The sequence below is a fragment of the Egretta garzetta genome, unplaced genomic scaffold, assembly GCF_000687185.1.
Source record: "Egretta garzetta isolate BGI_Z169 unplaced genomic scaffold, ASM68718v1 scaffold424, whole genome shotgun sequence".
Lineage (NCBI taxonomy): Eukaryota > Metazoa > Chordata > Aves > Pelecaniformes > Ardeidae > Egretta > Egretta garzetta.
The window spans coordinates 821438-843838 of NW_009259489.1; the positions used below are offsets into that span (position 1 = coordinate 821438).

The 22401-nt window shown below is 35.1% G+C and overlaps 1 protein-coding gene across 2 annotated transcripts in view; it reads left to right on the forward strand.

Annotated features, from left to right (window-relative positions):
- POLK (DNA polymerase kappa) overlaps nt 1–22401 on the forward strand; it is a 40172-nt gene that overhangs the window by 8156 nt on the left and 9615 nt on the right. For both annotated transcript variants that reach the window (XM_035892814.1, XM_009637237.2), the window contains exons 2-13: nt 433–611; nt 2291–2410; nt 7674–7826; nt 8195–8326; nt 9993–10146; nt 12379–12594; nt 14292–14416; nt 14572–14738; nt 16832–16864; nt 18752–18848; nt 19925–20096; nt 20929–21828. In XM_035892814.1, the coding sequence (XP_035748707.1) occupies nt 474–611; nt 2291–2410; nt 7674–7826; nt 8195–8326; nt 9993–10146; nt 12379–12594; nt 14292–14416; nt 14572–14738; nt 16832–16864; nt 18752–18848; nt 19925–20096; nt 20929–21828 (2407 nt within the window). In that variant the 5' untranslated portion in view covers nt 433–473. The remainder of the gene's footprint in view (nt 1–432; nt 612–2290; nt 2411–7673; nt 7827–8194; nt 8327–9992; nt 10147–12378; nt 12595–14291; nt 14417–14571; nt 14739–16831; nt 16865–18751; nt 18849–19924; nt 20097–20928; nt 21829–22401) is intronic.

Genomic DNA, 22401 nt, shown 5'->3' on the forward strand with positions numbered 1-22401 from the left:
GTGGCCTGCTGCAATTTAAAAATCATTCAAGTTCTTTTAATGTATTTTGTGTTTAAGGCAGTATTGTTTCATCTGACAGGATAACATACAGATATAGATCTCATGTGCACATATAAGGTACTAGCCTTTACCTGAAGCAGGTGGTGCTCGATTATTTCTGTAAGGAAGCTTTTAAAAGAGTATGTTTTTAAGTTAAGAAAAAAAGTAAAATCTTACTGTCTCTGAACTCTGATAGGGTCTCTGAGTTTGTGGTGAGTGTGGAAGCTCATCCACTTCACAGGAATACAAGTCTTCATATTTGTGATAAGTATGTTGTTTTCTGAATAAGTATAAAATGCTTGTTGAATAAATAGAGCAAATTATTTCCATAATTTTTTTTTATTGTTCAGCTGGAACTTAGAAATAAATATATTATTAAAATTTTTTTTTCAGGTATTAATTCTTGAAAGAGGTACTTTTTTTCAAGAAGGATTATGGACAACATGAAAAAAGTTGGTAACAGCTCTTGCAATGATGGAGTTCTGCTTAGAATGGGCCTTAATGATAACAAAGCTGGAATGCAAGGTTTGGATAAAGAGAAAATCAATAAAATCATCATGGAAGCTACCAAGGTTGGTGTGATTCCTCTTCTCCTGGTGCAGTAAACTGCAGGGGTGGGGAGGGCAGGGGGGAAGCAGAAAACATACTACAAACAACTCTTATTTGGCAAACTTTTTTTTTGCTTGCATTTTCACTTTGATGATACATTATATGCTATCAAGCCCCTTATTGATTAGATGCTTCTTCTACTTACTCTGTTCACTCTTTCTTGAAAACTTAGTGCTTTGTCAGACAACCCTAATAATGATATTTGCATAAATTATTTCATCAGAACAGTTACTGTTTCGTTTCCTGATATGAAATGGAACGAACTGTAAAAGAGGCTTTCAAAACTGATAACACAGGCATCTGTGTATTAGAATATGTTTTTGTCAAAAAAAGTAGACAAATATAAATACCAGATATAGCTCAAGAAGTTTGAAAAGAAGCATTGGTTCTTTTTCTCAACTTTTTCATTAGTCTTCAAAATTACACCTATAAACACTACCCAGAGTTGTATTAAAATATGAATTTATAGCATTTCAACTGTGAAATACTGCAAGAGATGTAAAAAATCCCACAGCTTAATAACAATCTTAAGTATTGGTCTGCTTCCCACACCAACATTCTGGTACTTATTTCTTTCAGTGAGTCTCAATAAGTCATGTTTGATTGCAGAGGGGAGAAAAGATGAAATGCACGTCTGATACTGAAAGAGGGCACACCCTAATTTCGTCTAATTAGGAGTTTCTTCAAAGCAATGAGACATGACAAAGTCTTGCCATTCATCCTTTTTATCATTATTATAAAAGTGACTTTTTGCTTTTTATATGGATGCCTGTTTCTTACTTGACTATGGATGAATTCTAGGCATCAGTGACAGTTTGGTAGTCAGAGGCGTTGAGCTAAAAATTTGTCCGCTTTTTCAGATTTTATCAGGTGGTTCAATAAAAGACATTACCTCTTCCTGCAAACATTAATTCTCTTGTAAGCTAAGCAGATGTTGTAAGAAAAGTATTTTATTTCCTGGTTTTGAATTTTCATTTTTTCTATTTCATTGTATGCCCTCTTTTCTTTTGAGTCAGGAAGGGGAGTCACTTTATAGGTTCTCTACATGATTGTTATTTTTATGTTTTCATTACATCTCCTTTTCTTGAAGGAGCAATTACATGCTTGAGAGGAAGAGGGCTTTTTTATGCCCGTTTGCTTTTCATCATCCTCTTCCAAATAGCTTCTAGTTCTGCAGTGTCCTTCAAGATTAAATGGTCAATGAAATGCTCAACATTATAAGTGGATTTGACTTTTACAGTGTCATTATTTATTTTCATGTAGATTAAATGCTTAAATCAATATTTTGTGAAGTTTTATACTCCTTATCTTGGAGGTATTGCAAAGAATAGTTTGACTTTTATCTACTACTTTGGAATTTTTGTTGTCAAGTGTTAGAATGAGTAAGCATATTAAGTACTCTAAATATTCCTCTATAATCATCTGAGTATAGGGGATCTGAGAAGGAGAAAAATATTTGTGGTGTTTGAGCAGGCAGATGTAGAGCGCCACTGGTGTATTTTGTGTATCATTTATATGAAAATCCAAAGTATACATTAGAAACTGTTACTGTATTTTACATTTTCTGTGTTTAAAGATCAAATATGGTCATCTATTGGAGAAGACAAATAAAAACCTTAGTGGTTTTGCAATTTTCTTCCAGGGCTCTAGATTTTATGAAAATGAACTTAAAAAAGATCAACAGGTTAACCAACGAATTGAAAAAATGATGCAGCTAAAAGAGAAAATTACAACACAACAGCTCTTGAAAGCACAGCTGCAGGTACTAATCTTGTAAAGACTTTTTGGAGTAAATGGCAAATGTTAAACATTTTGGTGTGCTCTAATTTATTGTATTCTGGTGATAAGCACAACGTTAAGTACAACTTTGATGTTAGTCATGCAAGTAAAAGGGCACAATGTTTTGGTGATGTGATCTTGATAAAAACTTGCTAGCAGAATAGATTGTAAAATCACTCAATGTTCTTTAAATGAGTAAAATGAAGGAAACTAATTCCTGTTTTTCTAAATCTGATCAGTTTGAATGGATGTCATGATCGTTTACATAAAAGTTTTCTTAAATACCTTGCTAATAAGTATCATGTCAGTCTTGACTGTAGTTTCTGTTTCTATAATATATGTATCTTTGTGTTCAGTGGTCTGCAATGGGATGAAGGGGATCACAGTTGTCTGTGTCTCTTCTGGATATAATTTATTCCGTATTTGTGCTAATAAATGAAAGAATATTATGGCAAGCAGTCACAAGAAATACAAGTGTCTTGAACTAGGAATACAAAGGGGCTATTTCTCTTCTGAAATGCAAATGATAGATAGTAGTATCCAGAGTGTTACTGTGCATGAAAGGTTGTTAAACAGCACCAAGGTTTCACACTAAATGTTCTTGGGCGCAACAGAATTAAAGTTGTTTATAGAAGCTTAATTCCTTTCCTGTTTCATCTGTACTGTGATTCAGTCTTTAATTACATGATTGCTTGCTATTTTTCCCTAACAGGATTCCTGCTTCGTTCAGTGCATGGTGCAGTGTTCACTGAGTGGGCAATTATTCAATATTTACTGTTGTCCTCATTGTTCAGTGGGTGGTCCCAAGCTTTATTTGCTGTACACTAGTCTAATCCAGCTTTGAATGCAGAATTACTGACTTCCTCATAGGCTTTTCTATGTTGTACACCACATAGTGTGAATTCTTTAAATTATTCTTGCAATGATCCAGCAAAGTAGAATGATAAATTTTTGTTTTGTAGCTGAGGAGCTAAAGTAGATGAGCTGAAGCACACGAAGATTAAACACATCCATTCATTTTTAATACCATTGTGAGGATTATAGGTCCTGAGCTTTGGTGTACAAACTTCTTTTCTTCTTGCAGATTTGCAAATCACTGCTGTAAATTAAATGCCAGAGTCTCAGATTTTTGCCCAGAAAAGCTTGCAATTACTGAGTACCTCTGAAAAGTTTGTTATAAGCCTGTATGCCTCAACTGTTTTTAGTTAATCTTTAGCATGGTTTGGTTATGTCTCTGCTTGTCTGGGTTTTTTTTGTTTTGGTTTGGGTTTTTTTAGCTTTCTGGGGTAGCTTTTAAGTCATTTAATTATGAAAAAATACTTCCATTTCCATCCTTCCTTTGCCACAGATCCTTCCATTTTGCAGAGAACAGTCATTTCTTATAAAATAAATTACATGAATGACACAGATCTTATAAAATAAGTGTAGGGTTATGTAATTAAAGAATATATAGTGTATCTAGTGAAAGCCAATAAGTTTGAATTGCTTTGACTACTCTCATGCTGTCTTTTTCTGAACTTGATTCTTTGATCTTGCAACATGTTATTTTTTTTTAAGATTTTGTATGAAAATTGCTTTCTATAGAAGAAAAAACTTTTAAAAAAGAGGAAATTCTTTCACATGGGTCTTCCTGGGATCTGAATTTCAAACCCCATGTTTGAAATCATTATGCCACTTGCTCAAATAGCAGTTGTCTTTATTTCCAGTGTAGTAACTGTTAATTCAGCTGCCATACTGCATGAAAACTGTCATTAAAGGGGGATAACGTGCATACTTTTTCCTGGCTAACTTCAGGTCTTTGCTGCTACAAAACCAACTTGAAATCCTAGATTTTGGTTCCATCCTCTGTATGCAGATAAGCTCTAGTTCATGATTGGTTTTGCCCTCATTTCTTCATCACAAGTTCTGACCCTTTTGTGCTCTCTTTTAATTTTTCCTATTCTGAATTTTCCTTTTCTTGTCCCACATTCCCTGATTACCATCAGTCCTCTTTCCAAAGCAGTCCTTGTTTATGTCCCCAGAGTCCCCACTGAAGTCCCTAGTCTGCTGGCCCAGACAGTCTTTATCTGTCAATGTCTGATATCCTAAATGTCTTCCCCTTTTCCTGTCACTTACCTGCCAGCTACTGTTCCCCAGGTCATTATCTCCACCTTTAACTTTGAGAGTCTTATTTGTCCTATTTGGTTTTCTTAATATGTGTTCTGTGTTGTTTAATCAGCTTCTCTAGATCTTCAGATATGGGTATAGTCAGCTCTCATTATCTTCTGTTCTTCTTACTTGTTGTCTATTGAGTTCTTTAACTCTTCTTTTTAGTACTACCTTCTAATATACTATGGGAGGATTTGTTCTCCTAAAATTTTAAGTGGGAGGTACTCCAGAATTACAAAGGTATCCATATATCTATATCTGAATGCTGCAAGTTCTAGTCTCCAGATCAAGTCTTGTTTGTAGGATAATTAGAGGCTCAGATACAGCTTCCTAACCGTGATCTAAGTGCTGTAATGTAAAAACAAACAAACAGAAAAATCCCCACTCATGGGATTTGTTGGATAAAATCCAGGTTTTGTAGTGGAAACCAGTAATATAAATAAAATGTAGACTCTGCAATGTAATGCTCTCTTTGTCATCACTAGCGTGTGTGTACGCCAAGGAATTTGTAAGGGTATTTCTCATATTTTTACAGCCTTCCTTAGAAGTCTTTCTTTGCAGAAGGGCACTTAACACTATTGATTTTGCAAATATTAGAGATTACAAAGTACTTGTAAATCTTAAAACTGTCATTTTCATGTACAAATATTTCTTTGGTTTTTTTGTTCGGGGTTTGGTGGGTTTTTTTTAAATCTGAAATGTGAAAGGTAGTTTGAAGTTTTCCTAATGAATTTCATTGTTGTCTTTTAAGGGAAATTCTATACTGTAGAGTATCATGTAATTCTTAATTTTTTAAAACTTTTCTGTAACAGAGTTAGATTATCCTACCAATCTAGAGTGGAATTGCTTGAAATTCAGTAGTAGTTAATACTTTTTAAATTACCCAGCTGCTACCAGATTTGCAGACTGCTGTACTGATGTTTGCTGGTTTTATCTATGTGGGGTTTATCCCAGATGTTTAGTCTGTAAATAGTTACTGTTGCCTTAAAATGGTATCACTGTTTGTTACTTCTTCACCTTGTCAAATGCTTTTCCAAATATATGAGAGATTTTGAATAATCTTTCCTGTCTTACTTGACAAACCAATTTAAGATAGAAAACTTGTATTTTGCATCATGGGATAAGAAAGAATGAGAGGTTACTCTTTAAATTGTAAAAAAAAATGACTATAAGCAAAATTAAGCTTCTAATTGCAATTTGTACTTTTTAGGGATTTTTTTCATCTAGCTTAGAAATAAAAAAACTTAGTATCTCTTTTTATCTTCAAAGGAAAATTGAAAGCAGCTTTTAAAAACTCATCAACCTGGCTCGCCTCTAAGGAACTATTCCATAACTTTCCTTATTTTACTAAGGAAACATTTGTAGGTGGCCAAAATTTTCTGAATATGTCTGGGTGTGGTTTGGTTTTGGCGTATTAGTTGTATCAGTTGCTTTTGCTGAAGAGTTACCTTTTTGTATTTCTGATTAGTTTAATGTAATTTTCCTTCATTCTTTAGATGCGTATGTTAGCTGTGAAAATAATGTAAACTCCCCACTTTTTTTTTTCTGAATGGCTTTCCCCTTGTGCTTTTAATTTGTCTAAACCAGTTTTCTCAGCCTCAGGGAGCACACTGTGCTTGTCTGTATGGAATAGCCTAGTGTGAGGGCCCATTCTAGCCTTTCATCCCTCAAATCAACTTGGAACAAAACAGAGAAAAGACTTTGTAAATCATTACTCATCAATTTAGTTACAACATTCTTAGCCACTTGCCTTGGTTCAAGTGTCTTCAGCTCCAAAGATGGGGTTCTGCATAAGGTTTTTTATGGTTTTTATTAAGCAACTCTGTCAAGGGGAAAAAGAGAGAAACTGCCTTCAAGTAACCATGCAAATTGCATGTAAACATTCCTCTCCAGCACCACATTGCAATCAAGCCAGAGACGTTTCTGTAATGGTACCTTGATGTCATGAACATGTGTATGTGTCCTTGTGCTTGCAAGCAAAGTGAAACTTCGGTTCCTTTTCACTACTTACATTTCTTGAGCAATATTATGCCTATTTGTTGTGTTTTTTCTAGCAATAGCCTTTTGTTGTGTAAATAGAGGTTAGCATACTCATTAGTGTGGTTAGATAGTCATAGTTTGATAGCACTACTTTTTTTTTTTTTTGTATTTCCTCTTTCTCTTCTAGAATGATGTGTAGTACTGCCAACATAGTCATCTTAAATCAGTAGACCTTAAAAATTGCCTGTCAGTGTGGTGACGCTCACAGTTCATATCTCATCATAGTTGAAAGGTATTTCAGAAACAAGCACGTGATCTGCAACTCTTTCAGTAAAACAATGCAAGCAAATTAAGCCCAATTAAAGTATTTCACAGAAAGGTCGCCTCTGCCTCACAACACCATGGAGCTGATGAAGCAGGAGTACTGCTAACAATCTTTAACTCTTGGAGGGAAACGCACTTTCTATCTATGGGCTTTTCTTTATAAGTCACCTTGCAGTTTTGCTAACAATTCAGCCCTATATGATACGGATTCTGTAACAAATGCTGATGAATTTTACGAAGGGATTAATGGTAGCTTAATTAGCAGTAAATGAAGCTGTTTGCTTAGAGACCTTATTTTTGGGAAGACAAGATAGGTGGATGTGCCCTGTGAGCTGTCGGTCTTCTCTTCAGCTGTGTAGGCCAATTTTCTGAAGTGTGATAGCTTAAATTAGGAGTGTTGGAAATTCTCTAACATGTTTTCAGGTTTTTTAAATAACCTGTATCACAGTAGCTAAAGATGCATATTCAATGGTCTTGCAAAATTTCTGTCTGAATCAGGTGATGTATCTTTTTTCCTTCTTCCACGCAGGTGGGGTTTTGTTGTTTGTTGGGTTCGGGTTTTTTTCACTGTGTTTTGGGATGGTTTTGGTACCACTTGCTGCAGCAGTGTTCTCTCTGAGAGCAAGTTTCATAAGATAATTGGTTGGGGTTTTTTGTTGGTGTAGGTTTGATGGGGTTTGGGTTTGCTGTTTGTTTTTAATGATATGCCAGATGCATTTGAGTTTTAGGATCATCTGTACTGATTCACTTCTACCAGGTTAATAGTTTTTGAATTATTGGTTTATTCTGTTCAGGTGGACAAACTTGTGATAGAACTGGAACAGAGCCGTAACCTTAGCAGTACAATTGTACACATTGACATGGATGCCTTCTATGCAGCTGTGGAAATGAGAGACAATCCAGAGCTGAAGGAAAAGCCTATAGCAGTGGGATCAATGAGTATGTTGGTAAGGCTGAATGTCATGTTAATATGGTAACCAATTACATAAATCTAAAGCCAAATAAACCATACAATAATAACATAATGACACTGTTATATAGAGAATTTTTGTAAGTGTGGAAAAAAATAACAAAAATAATAGAGGAAACATATGTTCTTAGACTAGACCATGTAAGCTGGATTTTATTTTTAGTAAAAAGTGTACTGATTAAAGTTTAAAGGATGTAAATAGATTGAAGGGGGGGGATGCGTATGAACTCTCAGCCTTGTCAGTCTTTTCTGTGTGGAGATATGTGATTAGAATGTGATTATTTAACACTAAACTTCATGAAAAACTTGATTATTGAACACTAAACTTATTTAATCTCTCTGAAGTCTACCTCAAATTACCACGCTAGGAGATTTGGTGTACGTGCAGCCATGCCTGGATTTATTGCTAAAAAGCTGTGTCCACACCTAACTATAGTACCATTAAACTTTGAAAAATACGGCAAAGTGAGTAAAGAGGTAAGTCTGAAAGTGCTGTCTAACCAAGTCAGTGTACTTGGTTCTAAATAATACGAAAAGTGGTAGTTTAAATATTAAACTCTTCAGTGATGTGGCTTTGAACATAAGTTAAACAAAGCACTGGTGCTTTTGGGCAAGGAGATGAAAAAGCATTGCATTCACTTATCTTGCCATTTTAATGAATTCAGTAGTGATGCTGATAGAGATTTCAAAACTAGTGAGCTAGTGATGCCACTTGATCCTTAGTATTCTTAAAACTTTGAAACCATGGAGCATAATCTAATTACTAGGAAGCTGCAAGTACATAGGAAACATGGAGATAATAATTTCATATAGTGCATAATCATTGTTTGGGCTGCTGATTACTAGAGAGAGAATCAAAGCATTAGCGAGTTCTAAGTGCAGATTCATTTGTTTTAAAAGAAGGGACTTGAAATAAAGTGAAAAAAATTAGGAAGAAAAGAAATCACATATTGCTTTAACGAAAGTAATTTTACTTAGCACCAGAAGAAATACTTAGGATACCCAAAATCCTGTGTTTCTTTAAAAAAAAGAAAAAAAGAACAATAAAAAAAGATCTTTTGTAGGTCTTAAACCAAACTACTGCATGGCACAAGCCTCCTGACTTCAATAAAATTATGCCAAGGTTTATCTATTTATTTTTATGAAGCCTCAATCTCTTCTAGTAAGCTAATTATTTATTTTGAACTTACTTGATTTTTCTCACTTCTGTTGTAAAAAAGCATATGTACATATGACTATTTCAGAATATGTTTGAGCTTGTTAAGGACCCTGGATTTCATGCTAGGTATTTCATTTGTTATTTGATGGGATAAAGTATTAAAGGTTCAGGTTGATTTGGTTTTTTAGTTATATTTTTCTCTGGGGATTTGGTTTGAAAATATTTCAATTTATTTAATTTTGTCATGAAAAGTTGAGCAGTGAATCCTATCTTTAATCAGTTTCAGAAAGATGAAGTGCATGTGAAAAAATGTTGTGATACCTAAGAATTTGACCAAAACTGATAAAGAAAACATGACGCAGTCAAATTTTCCTTCTTGTCTACAAAAAAAAAAGAGGGGGGAAAAAGAGGAGAAAAGGTAGAGATTTTATTTCGACCATATAATTTATTATGTTGCCTTTTGGGAAGATGCATTTACCACTAAAGATTTTTCTAACAAGTTTTGGCTGGTTCATTAACCAGTTCTCTTGTTGGCTATAACTTTAGTTTGAATGCAATTTAAGACCTAGCTGGTTGGGTTTTTTTAACCTTTGCATATGTGATGCCTGACACAGAGTGCACAGAAAGGTGCATCAGCTCACATGCTCTGCTGAGTTCCCAGGCCCCCAGAGTTTTATTCAGATGGTTACTGCAATGTTTGTGAACCTAGTGCCTGTGGAGTCCTTATACTCTGATCTTAATGACCTCTGTAGTAAAATACACTGCTCAGAATGTGTTTAGTTCTCACTTATTATTGAGATCTTGTTACTTGTGAGAAGCAGTACTATGCCTTTCCAATATCAATAAATAATTTGTTCTACAAATACCTTTAATATTGATTGGTCATCTTGAAGTTTCAGGGTACATTTGTTCACCTCATAATTGTGTGTCCGGATCTGTTCTCACAGCAGCAAGGCTTTAAACTTTCGCTATGTGTTTATCAAGGTTAGAGAAATATTGGCTGAATATGATCCCAATTTTATGCCTGTGGGCCTTGATGAAGCCTACCTGAACATTACAGAGCACTTGGAGGAAAGACTGAACTGGCCTGAAGATAAGAGACGATTCTTTCTTAACACAGAAAGCACTACAGAAAAAGGTAGGCAAATCACTCCTTTCATGCGGTCACCTGACACTGAGGAGACAGATGGCTTCTTTTAGGGATTCTTGGCAGAATGATGACAGCACTAAATCATAGTTAAAACTTAAGCTTTATTTTTTTAACAGCAAATTATGATTAGCACAGAATTTATTATTAGAATAGAACAGAATTTCTACAGGCAGAATCAATGTAGTACAATCTATGAGTAGCATAATATAGAATTTATAATACAGCTTAACTTATGATTTCAAATCAGCGAAGTAATACAGAATTTATAATACAAGCTAGCTTACAATTTCTAATGACCTGGACCCTCTGCAGATCAGGTCGGATCCTAATTCATGGCTTGCTATATCCATATAACAATCATAATGTAGACTTGAAAATCAAATAAATGAGTAAGAGTCCCTCCCTCAGTCCTCAGAGGAAGCACATGATGGTGGAGGTGTCCCTGGCCACTGGGGGGATCCCGATCTCACTGCCCAGCAGCAGTTTCGGCACACGTTTCCCCCTTGGGGTTCGTAACTGCTTGTTTTTACAGCCAGTGCTCTGGGTGCTGTTACACTCCCCTGTTCTGTGGTGGGGCCATCCACACCCCCGCGTTGGCCGGGTGCCTGTGACCTTCAAGGCTGGCAAGGAAGGCAGCAATCGGCCTGGTGCCCAGGAACCTTGAGGCCAGTAGGGAGGGGAAGAAATCTGTTTTGTTCATCTACTTTTTGCACAGGACCTTCAGGGCCTGATAAGGAGGGGAAAGGGAACAAATATGTGACCTGCTCAGCCCCAGGGAACAGCTGCTTGCCTTATAAAATGGTGCTAGGTACGCTAACCACATTACCGGGGGTACTGATCACATATGCATATGACGTAAGCTTCAGATAAGCTGTACCCATTGAAAGTGTAGGTACTTAAGTCCTTGCATAATTTGTCCTCCCATATAGTCTCTGCCTCCAATTTGTTAGTTTACAGGTTAACTTCCTCTTCTACTCACCCATGCATAAAAGGTATGCTGCTGATGATTTGGACTGGAGAATTTTTTTTTATTTTTAACTTGAGTAAAATGTGTGAAAACTGGGTTTACTAAACCCAATTGCGTGGTTTAGGCGTGTATTTTTCCTTTACAATTGAACACAGTAATTTTGCAAATAAGTAGTAATAATCTTATGACTTAAGGAGGTGTAGAATAAGTCAATTTACTATTCTAAAGGTTATTTGTATTTTGTGAAGATGTTTACTAAAATACTATAGTGAGTCCTGTACATCAGAAACATGAGAAATTGTCTGCAAAGACAGTGTGCGTGAACTGTTACATGGTTATTTTACAAGACTGAAAATGTATAAAGTAATGAACAGCACAGTAGTTACAGTAGTGCTTAGGATATGACTGGATTTCACTTGGCTCTAGAAGATGGAATTGCAACCACATCCACAGCTGTACACCCAATTGGGAACAATAAAAAATGAGGGGTCATACAAAGGGTTGATGCACAAACCGGAACATTTATATTATCAGTATTCAAAAATTATCTAAATAGCTGTTAAGAGGATAATGAACGATATACTACTAAAAGCATTAATAAAATAGAGAGAAAAAAACTGGCATAGTCTTTACAAAATAAATATCACTGATGTGCCTCTTCATACTTCTCTGACATCTTTGTTCTTCTGAAACACAAACAAGCACTCAGAATATGAAACTGTAATACTAAAGTTTGTAGAGTCAGACAAAGGGCTGCTGACATTGCTTGTGCTACCATGACTGCAGTTGAAAACAAGAAGCTCAGCTGATGGTTCTAGAACCATATATTCCAGAACCCTAATTTTCTGTGGAGAATATTGAAAAATCTTCTGCAAAAGATTATTTCCACAAAAAAAGGGAGCATCTGGCCTTCACTCTGATACAAAACAAAATTAATGCCAAAATTTTGTTTTCTGCTGCTACAGCAACAGGCCATTAAACCTTGTTGCTTTTCTGGAAGTTACATCCAGTCTCCTAGCCAATTCTTCCAATCTCAGCCAAGCTCAAGTCAGATTGAGAACAAAGCAGTTATGACTCTCCCTTCTTCAAACGAAAAAGCAATGCAATTGCTTTGGCTGAATAATTATATACCTTTTTCCAAACAGAAAAAAAGAAAACTGCTAATGAACTCTCTTCAGCCACTGCAGAAGGAAATCAGTAAAGTATATGTTTTTTATGGATGGATTAATCATTTGTGTTTCTATCTAACATAGATAAAGATGATATAAATATGTCTGCCAAATCTAATGTAGGTGGATACTCTTCTTCACCGGTACTGTTTGAAGACAACTCACCTCTGATGGATGACCACCCTGAACAAAGAGATCAATCAGTGGAAAATTCGGTTGTCTTTGGAACTTCTGCAGAGGAAGCTGTGAAGGAAATTCGCTTTAGGATTGAGCAGAAAACTCAACTGACTGCTAGTGCAGGTATTCAGACACATATGAATAATAATAATACTTTGTATTTCTATAGTGTCTTCTGCTCTAATTTCAGAGGGCATTAATTAAGAAATTAGCATTGCCACAGTATTCTTGTGCTGCAAAGAAATACACTCTCTTTGCAAGTCTGCAAAGACTGTGTTTCAAGAGATATTACGGCTATCAAAGCCACTCCTGGTTTTGGTAGGTTTTTGGTTTTTTAATCATAGAAGCAGTTGTATCATCTTTTTATGTCTTCCTGAAATATAAGTCTCTTGGAAGAATGACCAGTGTGCTCGGGAGCTAACCTTAGCACAGGTGGTTTTTGTTTTGCTGCTTCATGTGAATTACTTTCGTAAGCCAGCGGTCATAGTGAAATCTGTCACTGATTGCTAAATTGCTCTTAGTTTGAATAGCAGATCCATATTGTTAAGTATTTATAACAGTTCTCCACACTGTTCTTTGCTTAAGGCAATATAAAAATTCATTAAAAAGTTAGTTCTCAGAGAAGTAAATGTGTGTTGAAGTTAATAACTATTGACTAGCTTTTTAATATATACCATTCAAGTTTTATGTCTTTTGACTTCAGGCAACCTACCTGTAAGTCTCAACTGTTTTGATAGTAATCTGGATTAGGTCACTAAAAAAAGTGTATGTCCCTAGCCACTTGGTTTGGATGCCATCCGAACTGCTTTGAGAACTAGGTCAGTGAGGCATCAGGGAGTGTTGAGCTCTGTGAAGCAGACGTGGAAGGCCATGGAAGGGTTGAATGTAAGCAGAGATAAAGGAACAGTGAGTAGGAAGAAGCAGGATAAGACCCCCCCCTTCCATGTATGTTATTCCATGTGTGGTAGCAAAATAAGAATTTTGTTCTACTGAAATTTTGTCTTCCTAAGGGTAAGTTAATGTTTAGAAAACATAGCTTTTATAAGCGTATCAGGGGTTTTAAGCCTCAAAATGAAAAATCATTAGAAGGCTCATTGAAAAAATACTGATAGTAATAAATAGAATTACTTCTGCCATTGTTAATAATATGTTATGTCCATGAGCAAATAAAAATTTAGACCACTAGGGCTGTAGCGCAGAGTAATTCCATTTTTCTTGCTAAGCCAATTTGAAAGTTCATTTGTAAAAAGTTACTTTGATAGAAAAGAGCAATCCCTACCAGTGTCAGTGAAATATATATATATTTCTAAATGATTACATAGCATTGGTAGCCCACAGAAGACTTTAGTCTGGTAAATTTTGTCAAAATTAATTTAGTCTTTTGGCTGAAATACAAGGAAGAAATATCTGCTTCTCTTTAAGAGTTCATTATTACTGCTGTTGTAAGCGTTTCCTTTTGTCTTACCATAATCACCACCATAAAATTGTTCAATCATGTAACTGATGTTATTTTTAAACACTTGATATTTAACCCCTCATGACTGACTAGTGCATCTTGTGTTGCCCTGGCTATCTTAAAATAGTAGGTACACTTTATCTGGTGCATCCGTTACATTTAATCTACCACATGTATTTATGTTCTCACCTGTCTATTACAAAACTTTTTTTGCAGAATTGTAACAAATCTGGTTATCAGTTCTTGTCATTCTTTACCAAATGTATAGCCTACTCTTGTGCTTTTAAATATTGGTCAGTTGAAATTAAACATTGGTTTGTATTTTTTAAAAATATGGGATTTGTTTGTTTGTTTGTTTTTTAAGGAATAGCACCGAATACAATGTTAGCAAAAATGTGCAGTGACCATAATAAACCTAATGGGCAATGCAGAATTGTACCTGAGAGACAAGCAGTGTTAGACTTCGTAAAAGATTTGCCCATTAGAAAGGTAAGAGATACCATGACATTTACTGTGCAATCATGTATGTTCCTTATGCAAGATTTCACTTAGGTAATCTGCCCAGTTGTGTTTGATTTAAATTGTTCTTGTATTGGATCTACAAATGGCAAGTTTCCAATATAATGATATTTACTGTTTTTCAGGTGCCAGGTATAGGAAAAGTAACAGAGAAGATGTTAAAAGCCCTTGGAATTGTGACTTGCTCAGAACTTTACCAGCAGAGGGCACTGCTTTCTGTTCTTTTCTCAGAAGCGTCTTGGCATAATTTCTTGGATATTTCCCTTGGTTTGGGTTCAACACATTTGGAAAAGTATGTTTCGAGGGTTTTTTTTTTCTCCTGCATTTACATTTTTCTGAATTCTTCCTTGTGTAAGTTACACAGTGTATGTGTGGTTTTGAGATAGGAAAGTTTGGGTTGTTTAATATATTTTAAAAGATCTCTGATGCCTGTTGTTGTTATACTTATGGCTAAGATACACACAAGAGCCAAACATTAAAAAGCAGAAGTTTGTACAGCCATGCCCAATACATGAAATTCAAAAATTCTGTCAGAGAAGTTGTGCATAAGTGTGTATCAAGAAATCAAGTCATTATTTAGGATAACCTCATAATTATTAAAATAGCTGAAGATCAATTAGTTATCCTAAGCAGAGGTGGTCAGTCCTGTGTCTTCTATAAAAACGGTATGCATTCATTGTTTTTTATTACTATCTGATTGTAATGAAAAGCATTGTTATCTGATCTTCTCTGGTGGCAAATTATCATATTTCTAATGAAAATAAGTTTCTGTGTTTCTGATAATGTTTATGTACATATTTGTAATATGAACTTGTGAATTTGCTGGAATAGAACTGCAGATTTTTATATCCTTCTCCATATTTGTTCCTTTAAGGTTCATACCACTTTAATGGCTTTTTAGCCTCCTGTTTTGGAGGGAGAAATCAGTCTTACTAGTGAATACATCTTTTCAATAGTATGCATAATTTTCAATTATATGCATAATCCATAATTTCTGGATACAAACATGGCACACTTGTTCTTAAAAAAAAATAGCATTTTTCTGTTTGTGTAACTGAGAGTCTTAATTTAGGATTGAGTCCTTTCTTTTAAATATTCCTTCCTTAAATATCTTTCTATCCTTCCCAAAGTGCTGAAATTCTATAAAAAATGGCTTGACAATTATTTGGTTTCATTAGGAGTTCCAAAGTGTCTTCTGAATGACCTATTCCATATTATTTCTGTTACTTCTCTGACAGTAATAGATCTTCCATTTTTTCCATTTGACTACAAAATAATATATACAGTTAGCAGTTTGTAGACCAGTAAAGTGCTAACATAAATCTTTGTGGTGGGTTTTTTTTTTCTTTTCGGAAGTATGTTGGCTTTAAACAAAATATGCAGCAAGACTGACTTTGTGAAGGTGGCTTGACAAAAGATAAAATGCGGTTTTCCAGATATTTGTTAAGATAATGCAACCTCAAATGGTCCACTCTCTCCCCTTAATCACCCTGTTTAGGTATTGTACTATCTGGGAAATCTCCCAGTACATTAAAAGAAAAAAAGAGCATTTCAAAAGCCAAGGTTATCATTATGAAGAGGAACACATTTTTAATGGTGTTGTCCAAGAAATTTATTTCTTGGTTTTGTTTTTGTTAGCACCAACTTGATTTCAGTGATTTTAGTGTTAACATACCAACACCTGAGTTCTTTGTAAACGATTCATCTTATGGTCATTGTCTTTGACCACCTTCTTTTAGGAAAACCTCAGGATACCAAATTTGTTATTTCCAGTACTTACAAACAGAAGGACCTAAAAAGAAAATGCTCTGAGGAATTCCTTATATGCAGAAGAGTTGTTAAAGAATGCTCAGTTAAAACCAGAAAGAAACAAACACACAAAAAAAGGCCTTAACACATCACCTTTAACATGGGCAATAATTTAGACAGAAAGCAAATTAATTCCTAAGATAAACAAATATTCAAATATATATATAGTATTTTCAGGATTTTAATGGCAGTGCTTTACAGTTATAGCTAGGTGAGACAGTATAGGATTTGTAGTTAGTTTTGTTTTTAAATAAGATTCCTTCTGATATGAGAGAGGAGTTGTTGGTTTGATTTTTTTTTTTACAGTTTTATTTGTATTGATGTCTGTGGCTGATCTATGTCTTTACTTCATCAGTAGTTTAAGCTTTTTTTAAAAAATAAGCTTTTTTTAAAAAAACATTCTCCATTTCGCACTCACTTAAACTTGATGTACAAATTTGTAGAAAAAGTTAACATCCAGATTTTATGGAAGAGACTGCTGTTAGTTATTGCAGCATGATTGGTTGACTCAGAGTTTATTGAAAAGATAACAGTTCTAGGTAAAGTGAGTATAATAAATTGTTTTTCTTTTTAAAGGGATGGCGAAAGAAAAAGTATGAGCACTGAAAGGTATGCCTCTTTAATATTGAAAAAAACCCTACATTAATCACTAAACCTACTTAATGCCAAGTAGTGTATACTTTTCTTAGTCATATAATTCCATTGTGTATTTGTATGTGTTAAATGCGTGTACAACAAGGTCACTAAACCAGATTCAAGCTTTCATTATCTTTTTTCATTGGCTTCAGAATACTGTGGAGGTACTTCTGTCAGTTTGTGTGTTCTCTTTTCTCATAATCTGCTTTTCCTAATGCCTTTAATGCATCTAAGTGGTCTTTAAGCCATAATATAGGGTGGAAATATATAAGGGCTTGAATTTCTTTTATATGTTCCTGTTTAATGTCAGTATCAGTTGAGCTGCCTACAGCCACATGCATAGCAAGCATAGCACAAGGTAGACTTGCAAAGCAGACAATAATTTTGCATGGTTAACTAAAATTGGTTACATTTCCTAACTGTTTAAGTTTTTACCAGTGCAAAGTTCTTTAAGAAGGTGGTGTATGTCATTTCCAAAAGTTCATTTTTAAAAAGGAAATACTGCAAGGTGACTCTGTAGAGCACCATAATAATTATCCCTACCCTCATGTGTTGTCTCTTCTTAGAAAAGATTATAAGAGAAGATTCTTATTCCTATTGAGACTTAATAGTTGTGGGCAGCTCAAGTAAGCCCTGTAACGTTTGGTACCACCTGAGCTGAGAAATTTATGACTGTAATCTTCTGCTGGTTTGCAGGCAGACAGATAATCTGGGTAGCCTGTCGCACCTTTCTGCTTTTCTTTCTTCCTTCTTTTTTCCCCTAATGGAAACAGTTTTAGACCAGAGACGTCAATTGGCTGCTGTGATCATGAAACTAGTTGATATGGGGGAAAGAGATAGGCCTGAAATAGTGTTCTTTTTATCCTGCCCCTTCCAAACTTAGGACTTTCACAGCTTCCCAGTTATTGCAGCATTGCAATGCTGTAAGTCACTGCAGCATTGCCAGAATAACACGAGTTACTCCTTGTAAGATGGCTTGGGGCCCACAGTAAAACATTCATCCTGCTAGTTTGGCAGCATGCAAAAATTCTTAGGGGAATGTGAATCATAATAGAGGATGACTTTTCAGGTAAACCTGAATATAACTTAGAGATGTGAAATCCAGTGTAACTATAGGAACTTTACATTTGCAAATAAAAAGCCTGGCATGAAACAATGGATATGTGAGACCTTTCCAAGAGCATCTGGTGGCTGTAAGTTTTGCTTCTTGCTTCTCTTAAAACCGCTACTCACTGAAGGTTGCCTTTCCTCTCATGTTATTATTAAAAAAGCAGACGTACAACAAAAAAATAATGCTGTAATTCCTCTGCTAAGAAGCTCTAGCAAAGGCAGTTGAAAATGGTTTTGGCAGATAGTTTTTCCTCCTCCAAGGCTAGATATAATTACCCTAGCTGGCATCTTTTTCTTAGCATCTGCATTATTTATTTCTGATACTTGGCTCTGATGTTGACTTTCTAATCCTTTCTTTCTTCTGATGTTACACAGCACTGTACAAAGGAGATTAAATACAAATAACTTGGCTGGCTCCATTAATTCAGTTGGTGTTAATACTCTCTCTTGCAAATATTTAAGCATTAATGACCTTAAATCTGATACATTTTCAAATAGTGCATGAAAAATTGAAAGCCAAATGATTTCATTTTTTGAAGGGCTTTGCAAGCATTTTGAAATACACAAATATGCACAAATAGTTCTGTATAAGATTTGTAACAGTATTCATCTTCCCTTGAAGTAAACATTCAAACCTATACAACCTTTTCCTGATGTAGTTGTCTTTAACTGTACAAAAAAATACTTTGAGATGGCAGCCACTGAACAAATTTTAGGATTCATAGTGAAAAGATCATCCCTTTATTGTAGAACATTCAGTGAAATAAACACAGCAGAAGACCAGTACAGCTTGTGTCGAGAACTCTGCAGAGACCTTGCTCAAGAGCTACAGAAAGAGGGACTTAAGGTATTTATATTATTCTGTTTACTTCCAAAAAGACACTTTGCACTCAAACTTATTAAATGCAGTGTTAGTGTGAATGTATTCAGCAGCATTGTACCGTGCAACCTATTGTCAAAAGTCTCCATTCTTTAATTTGAAGATGTTTAGAATGATTAGGCAGCATTTTGATATTGTTCAGGTGGCTATCTAATAATATGCATGGAAAAAATTAATTAACCAAGTAATTTAGCATACAAACATTTTGTGCTAAAAGCAATGTTTATAAACAAATGATAGAGCTGATTACCTGTGAGCTGTGCTTTGGTCAATAATGTAATACTAATGTATGTAAAACACTGTGTTTCTGTCCCATATTCATACAGGATCTGGTAACAGCCAGTAGTGTAGTTTAAGAAGTTCACGTGTCCCAAACTTGCTGAAAAGTTATTCATACCATTCAGTGGTATGAACGGTAGGAACAATTCCTGTATTCCTTCTCCCCAAATTTCTGTTTATTATCTGGAAAGAACAGTTCATATTTTCTCTGCAGGTCTTTATTGTAAAGCAAGGAATAACATTCAAGACCTAAAAGAATTGTGATTAGTCTTCCTCAGCCATAAAAGATGATGGGTTGAAAGGGAAATCATCAGCTGAGAAGTACAAAGGGTTAAGCTTAAAAGGCACCAGAACAAAAGGAGTGTCATTTATTTACATTTGGATGGATGTACTATATCATGCAAATGGTTTGGAAGGTGTTGCCAGGGGAGTATCTGTGCCAAACACAGATGCTGTGTTTGATAGCACAATGCAGGATGAAAGAAGTTTTCAGTGAATCTGTAATTGGATATCACTTGTGCATCCTTAACGGTTTTCCCAGCAAAGTTACGAGTTCAGAGAATTCAACTTCGGCAGCAGTTTAAGAGCAAGTGCAGAGTCTTGCAGACAAATTCTTGGCAGTGCCACTTGCTGTACATAGATAAGCACACAGCCTTGATTATGGCTTTAGGGCCCTTACATAGATGCAATGTAATAATTGTTTCTGTGTTGTATATAACATGCTTAACCTTTTCTTTTTTCTTTTTTTTTTTTTTTTGGCCTAGGGTAAAACTGTTACCTTGAAGCTGAAGAACGTGAACTTCGAAGTAAAAACAAGAGCCTCAACCGTGCTGTCTTCTGTTTCTACTGAGGAGGAAATATTTGCTGTTGCTAAAGACTTGTTAGGAACAGAAATTGATAGTGTTGCTCCCCACCCTTTACGGATAAGACTTATGGGTAAAATATTTCAAACTCATTCTTCCTTTCCAGAGTTAGATCTTTATAGCGTATCAAAGTAATAAGACTGTACTCTAAAGTAAAATGGGTATAAATGGATTATTTCCTTCTGCATTAGTGCCGAGTGGTGACTTAGGAATGTTTTGCTATTTGAGGTTGTACTTTTCCTACCACGTGTCAGCCCTGGAAAAAAATATACATTGGCATGAGAGTAGAATCTTAATGCACAGCAGTGCTTAACTCTGCTGCCTTAAAAGAGCTTTTAAATCTGCTTTGCACCAGAGCAACAGGTAGTTTTGTCCATAACCTCTTTTTAGAAACAAATGCTTTAAAGAAAAGTGCTTATAGATTTGAAGATGCTATGTTCTGCAAGAAATTTGAAAATGTCTTTCAAAAGTAAACTTTGTGTTTTGATTCTAAGACCCATGTGTTTCCAGTGTTTATACATTCTGCTTGAACCATTCAGTGATATATAAAACTGAAATGTCTATGATATTAGAGTGCGCTAAAGAAAAAAATATTTTGCTGGGGAAACTTCATGCAAAACTCTTTCAGACTGATTCTATATAACTGTATTAAGTTTATAACCTCATGTTATGGTGCAATCAGTTAAAACTTCATAGGTATTGAAATTAATAATATGGTTAGGCAAGCATTTGGGTCTGATAAAATTGTGTGGACCTTGTGATCCATTGTTAGCATTTGCAGGTAGTATGGCCTCTGTTTAGAGACAAAATGCACTTTTAATGAGTGGATGTATACCTCAAAAGGTGTTAATGAAGAGTTAATGTCAAGTTTTCATGAAATTGATAAGTTTGTTTTTCATCATTAGGTGTACGCGTATCAGGATTTCTAAGTGAAGAAGAGAAGAAGTACCAACAAAAAAGCATTACAAGTTTCTTAAAATCAGGAAAAGAAATTAGTTTTCTCAGGCTTCAACCGGGGAAGTCCAACCAAGCGTCTCCCAGAGGGAGTTTTTTTGATAAAAAGCGAGCTGCAAGGCAACTAAACAATGAGAATCTTTCTCCAAATGAAACTGTAGGTAAGCAGCTCTTTCATGATAGGAAATCAGCAAATTTTGTGGAAGAAACAAAGAAAGTCACAGACTTAGAGGAGCCTAATGTGTGTAAGATCTTCACCTGCCCTGTTTGCTTTGAGGAGCAAAGCAGCAATAATTTAGAAGAGCTTAACAGGCATATCGATGAGTGCCTCAGTGGCACTCTTGTTAAAGATACTGTGGAAATATCCAAGAATGATAATTCAAGAGAAAATACGCTTAACTTTCTTCCGCAAGAAGATAGAACAGATCAATTAGCAGGAACAGACCAGTCTGCAAGTACATCTGACAACTCTACTAGCAATAGCACTGAAAAATTCACCCAGATAATATCTGATAAGCCTCACAGAGAAAGACAGCCTAGCAATCTCGGTGATATTGCTAGAAACCTGTCTATGAAACAGTGTCTCATCCCCAAAAGAACTTCACAAGACAATGAAGACCATTTTGAAAAGACTGAACATACAGAAGAAACTAGTTCATCCTATTTCTTTGAAGCCAAAGACGATGGTGTTCTTGTTTGTCCAGTTTGTAATTCAGAACAGAAAACCACCAGTCTTGTGTCATTTAACAGACATGTGGATGTCTGCTTAAATAAAGGCCTTATCCAGGAGCTGACAGAAAAAAAACATTTTCCTACTAAGACTTATAATACGGAAAACTCAAACAGAGTTGGTGAGTATGCTCATTAGGATATATTTGGTTATTCAAATTACCTGCTTGTACAATTAAAATAATTTAGTAATGGTATGCTTTGAACTTTCCAGGGCTTTGAGACTTGTGAAACAAGTTCGTTTGAGTAAGACCTGTGTAAGAGTGAACATTTTTATTTAAAAAAAATCAAATCAGTTTTCATGACAACCTAGATTTATGAATGTGATGGTAGTTACGCAGTGCATTCGGATTTGCCACGATGGTGACAAACAAATTCTTGCTCGTTTCTGTAAATTGCCTGTTTGCTACCCGCAATCATAAACAGAAAGGTGTTTGTAAGGCCACCTTGAAAATCAACTATGTTATGCTGAAATATTTCTGAAAACTACAAGTTTCAAATTAATCCCTTTGAATTCAATAAACTAAAGTATTTTTTTTTCTCTTTTAAAAATGTTAATATAAACTACAGTACTCAAACTGCAGGTAATAAAATAGATAACATGAGACAGATTAAATTTGGTTATGTTAAAAAAAAAAAAAAAAAAAAAAAAAAAGCTTTACCCAAAACTGTTCTTTTAAAAGTTCTGCCATTAT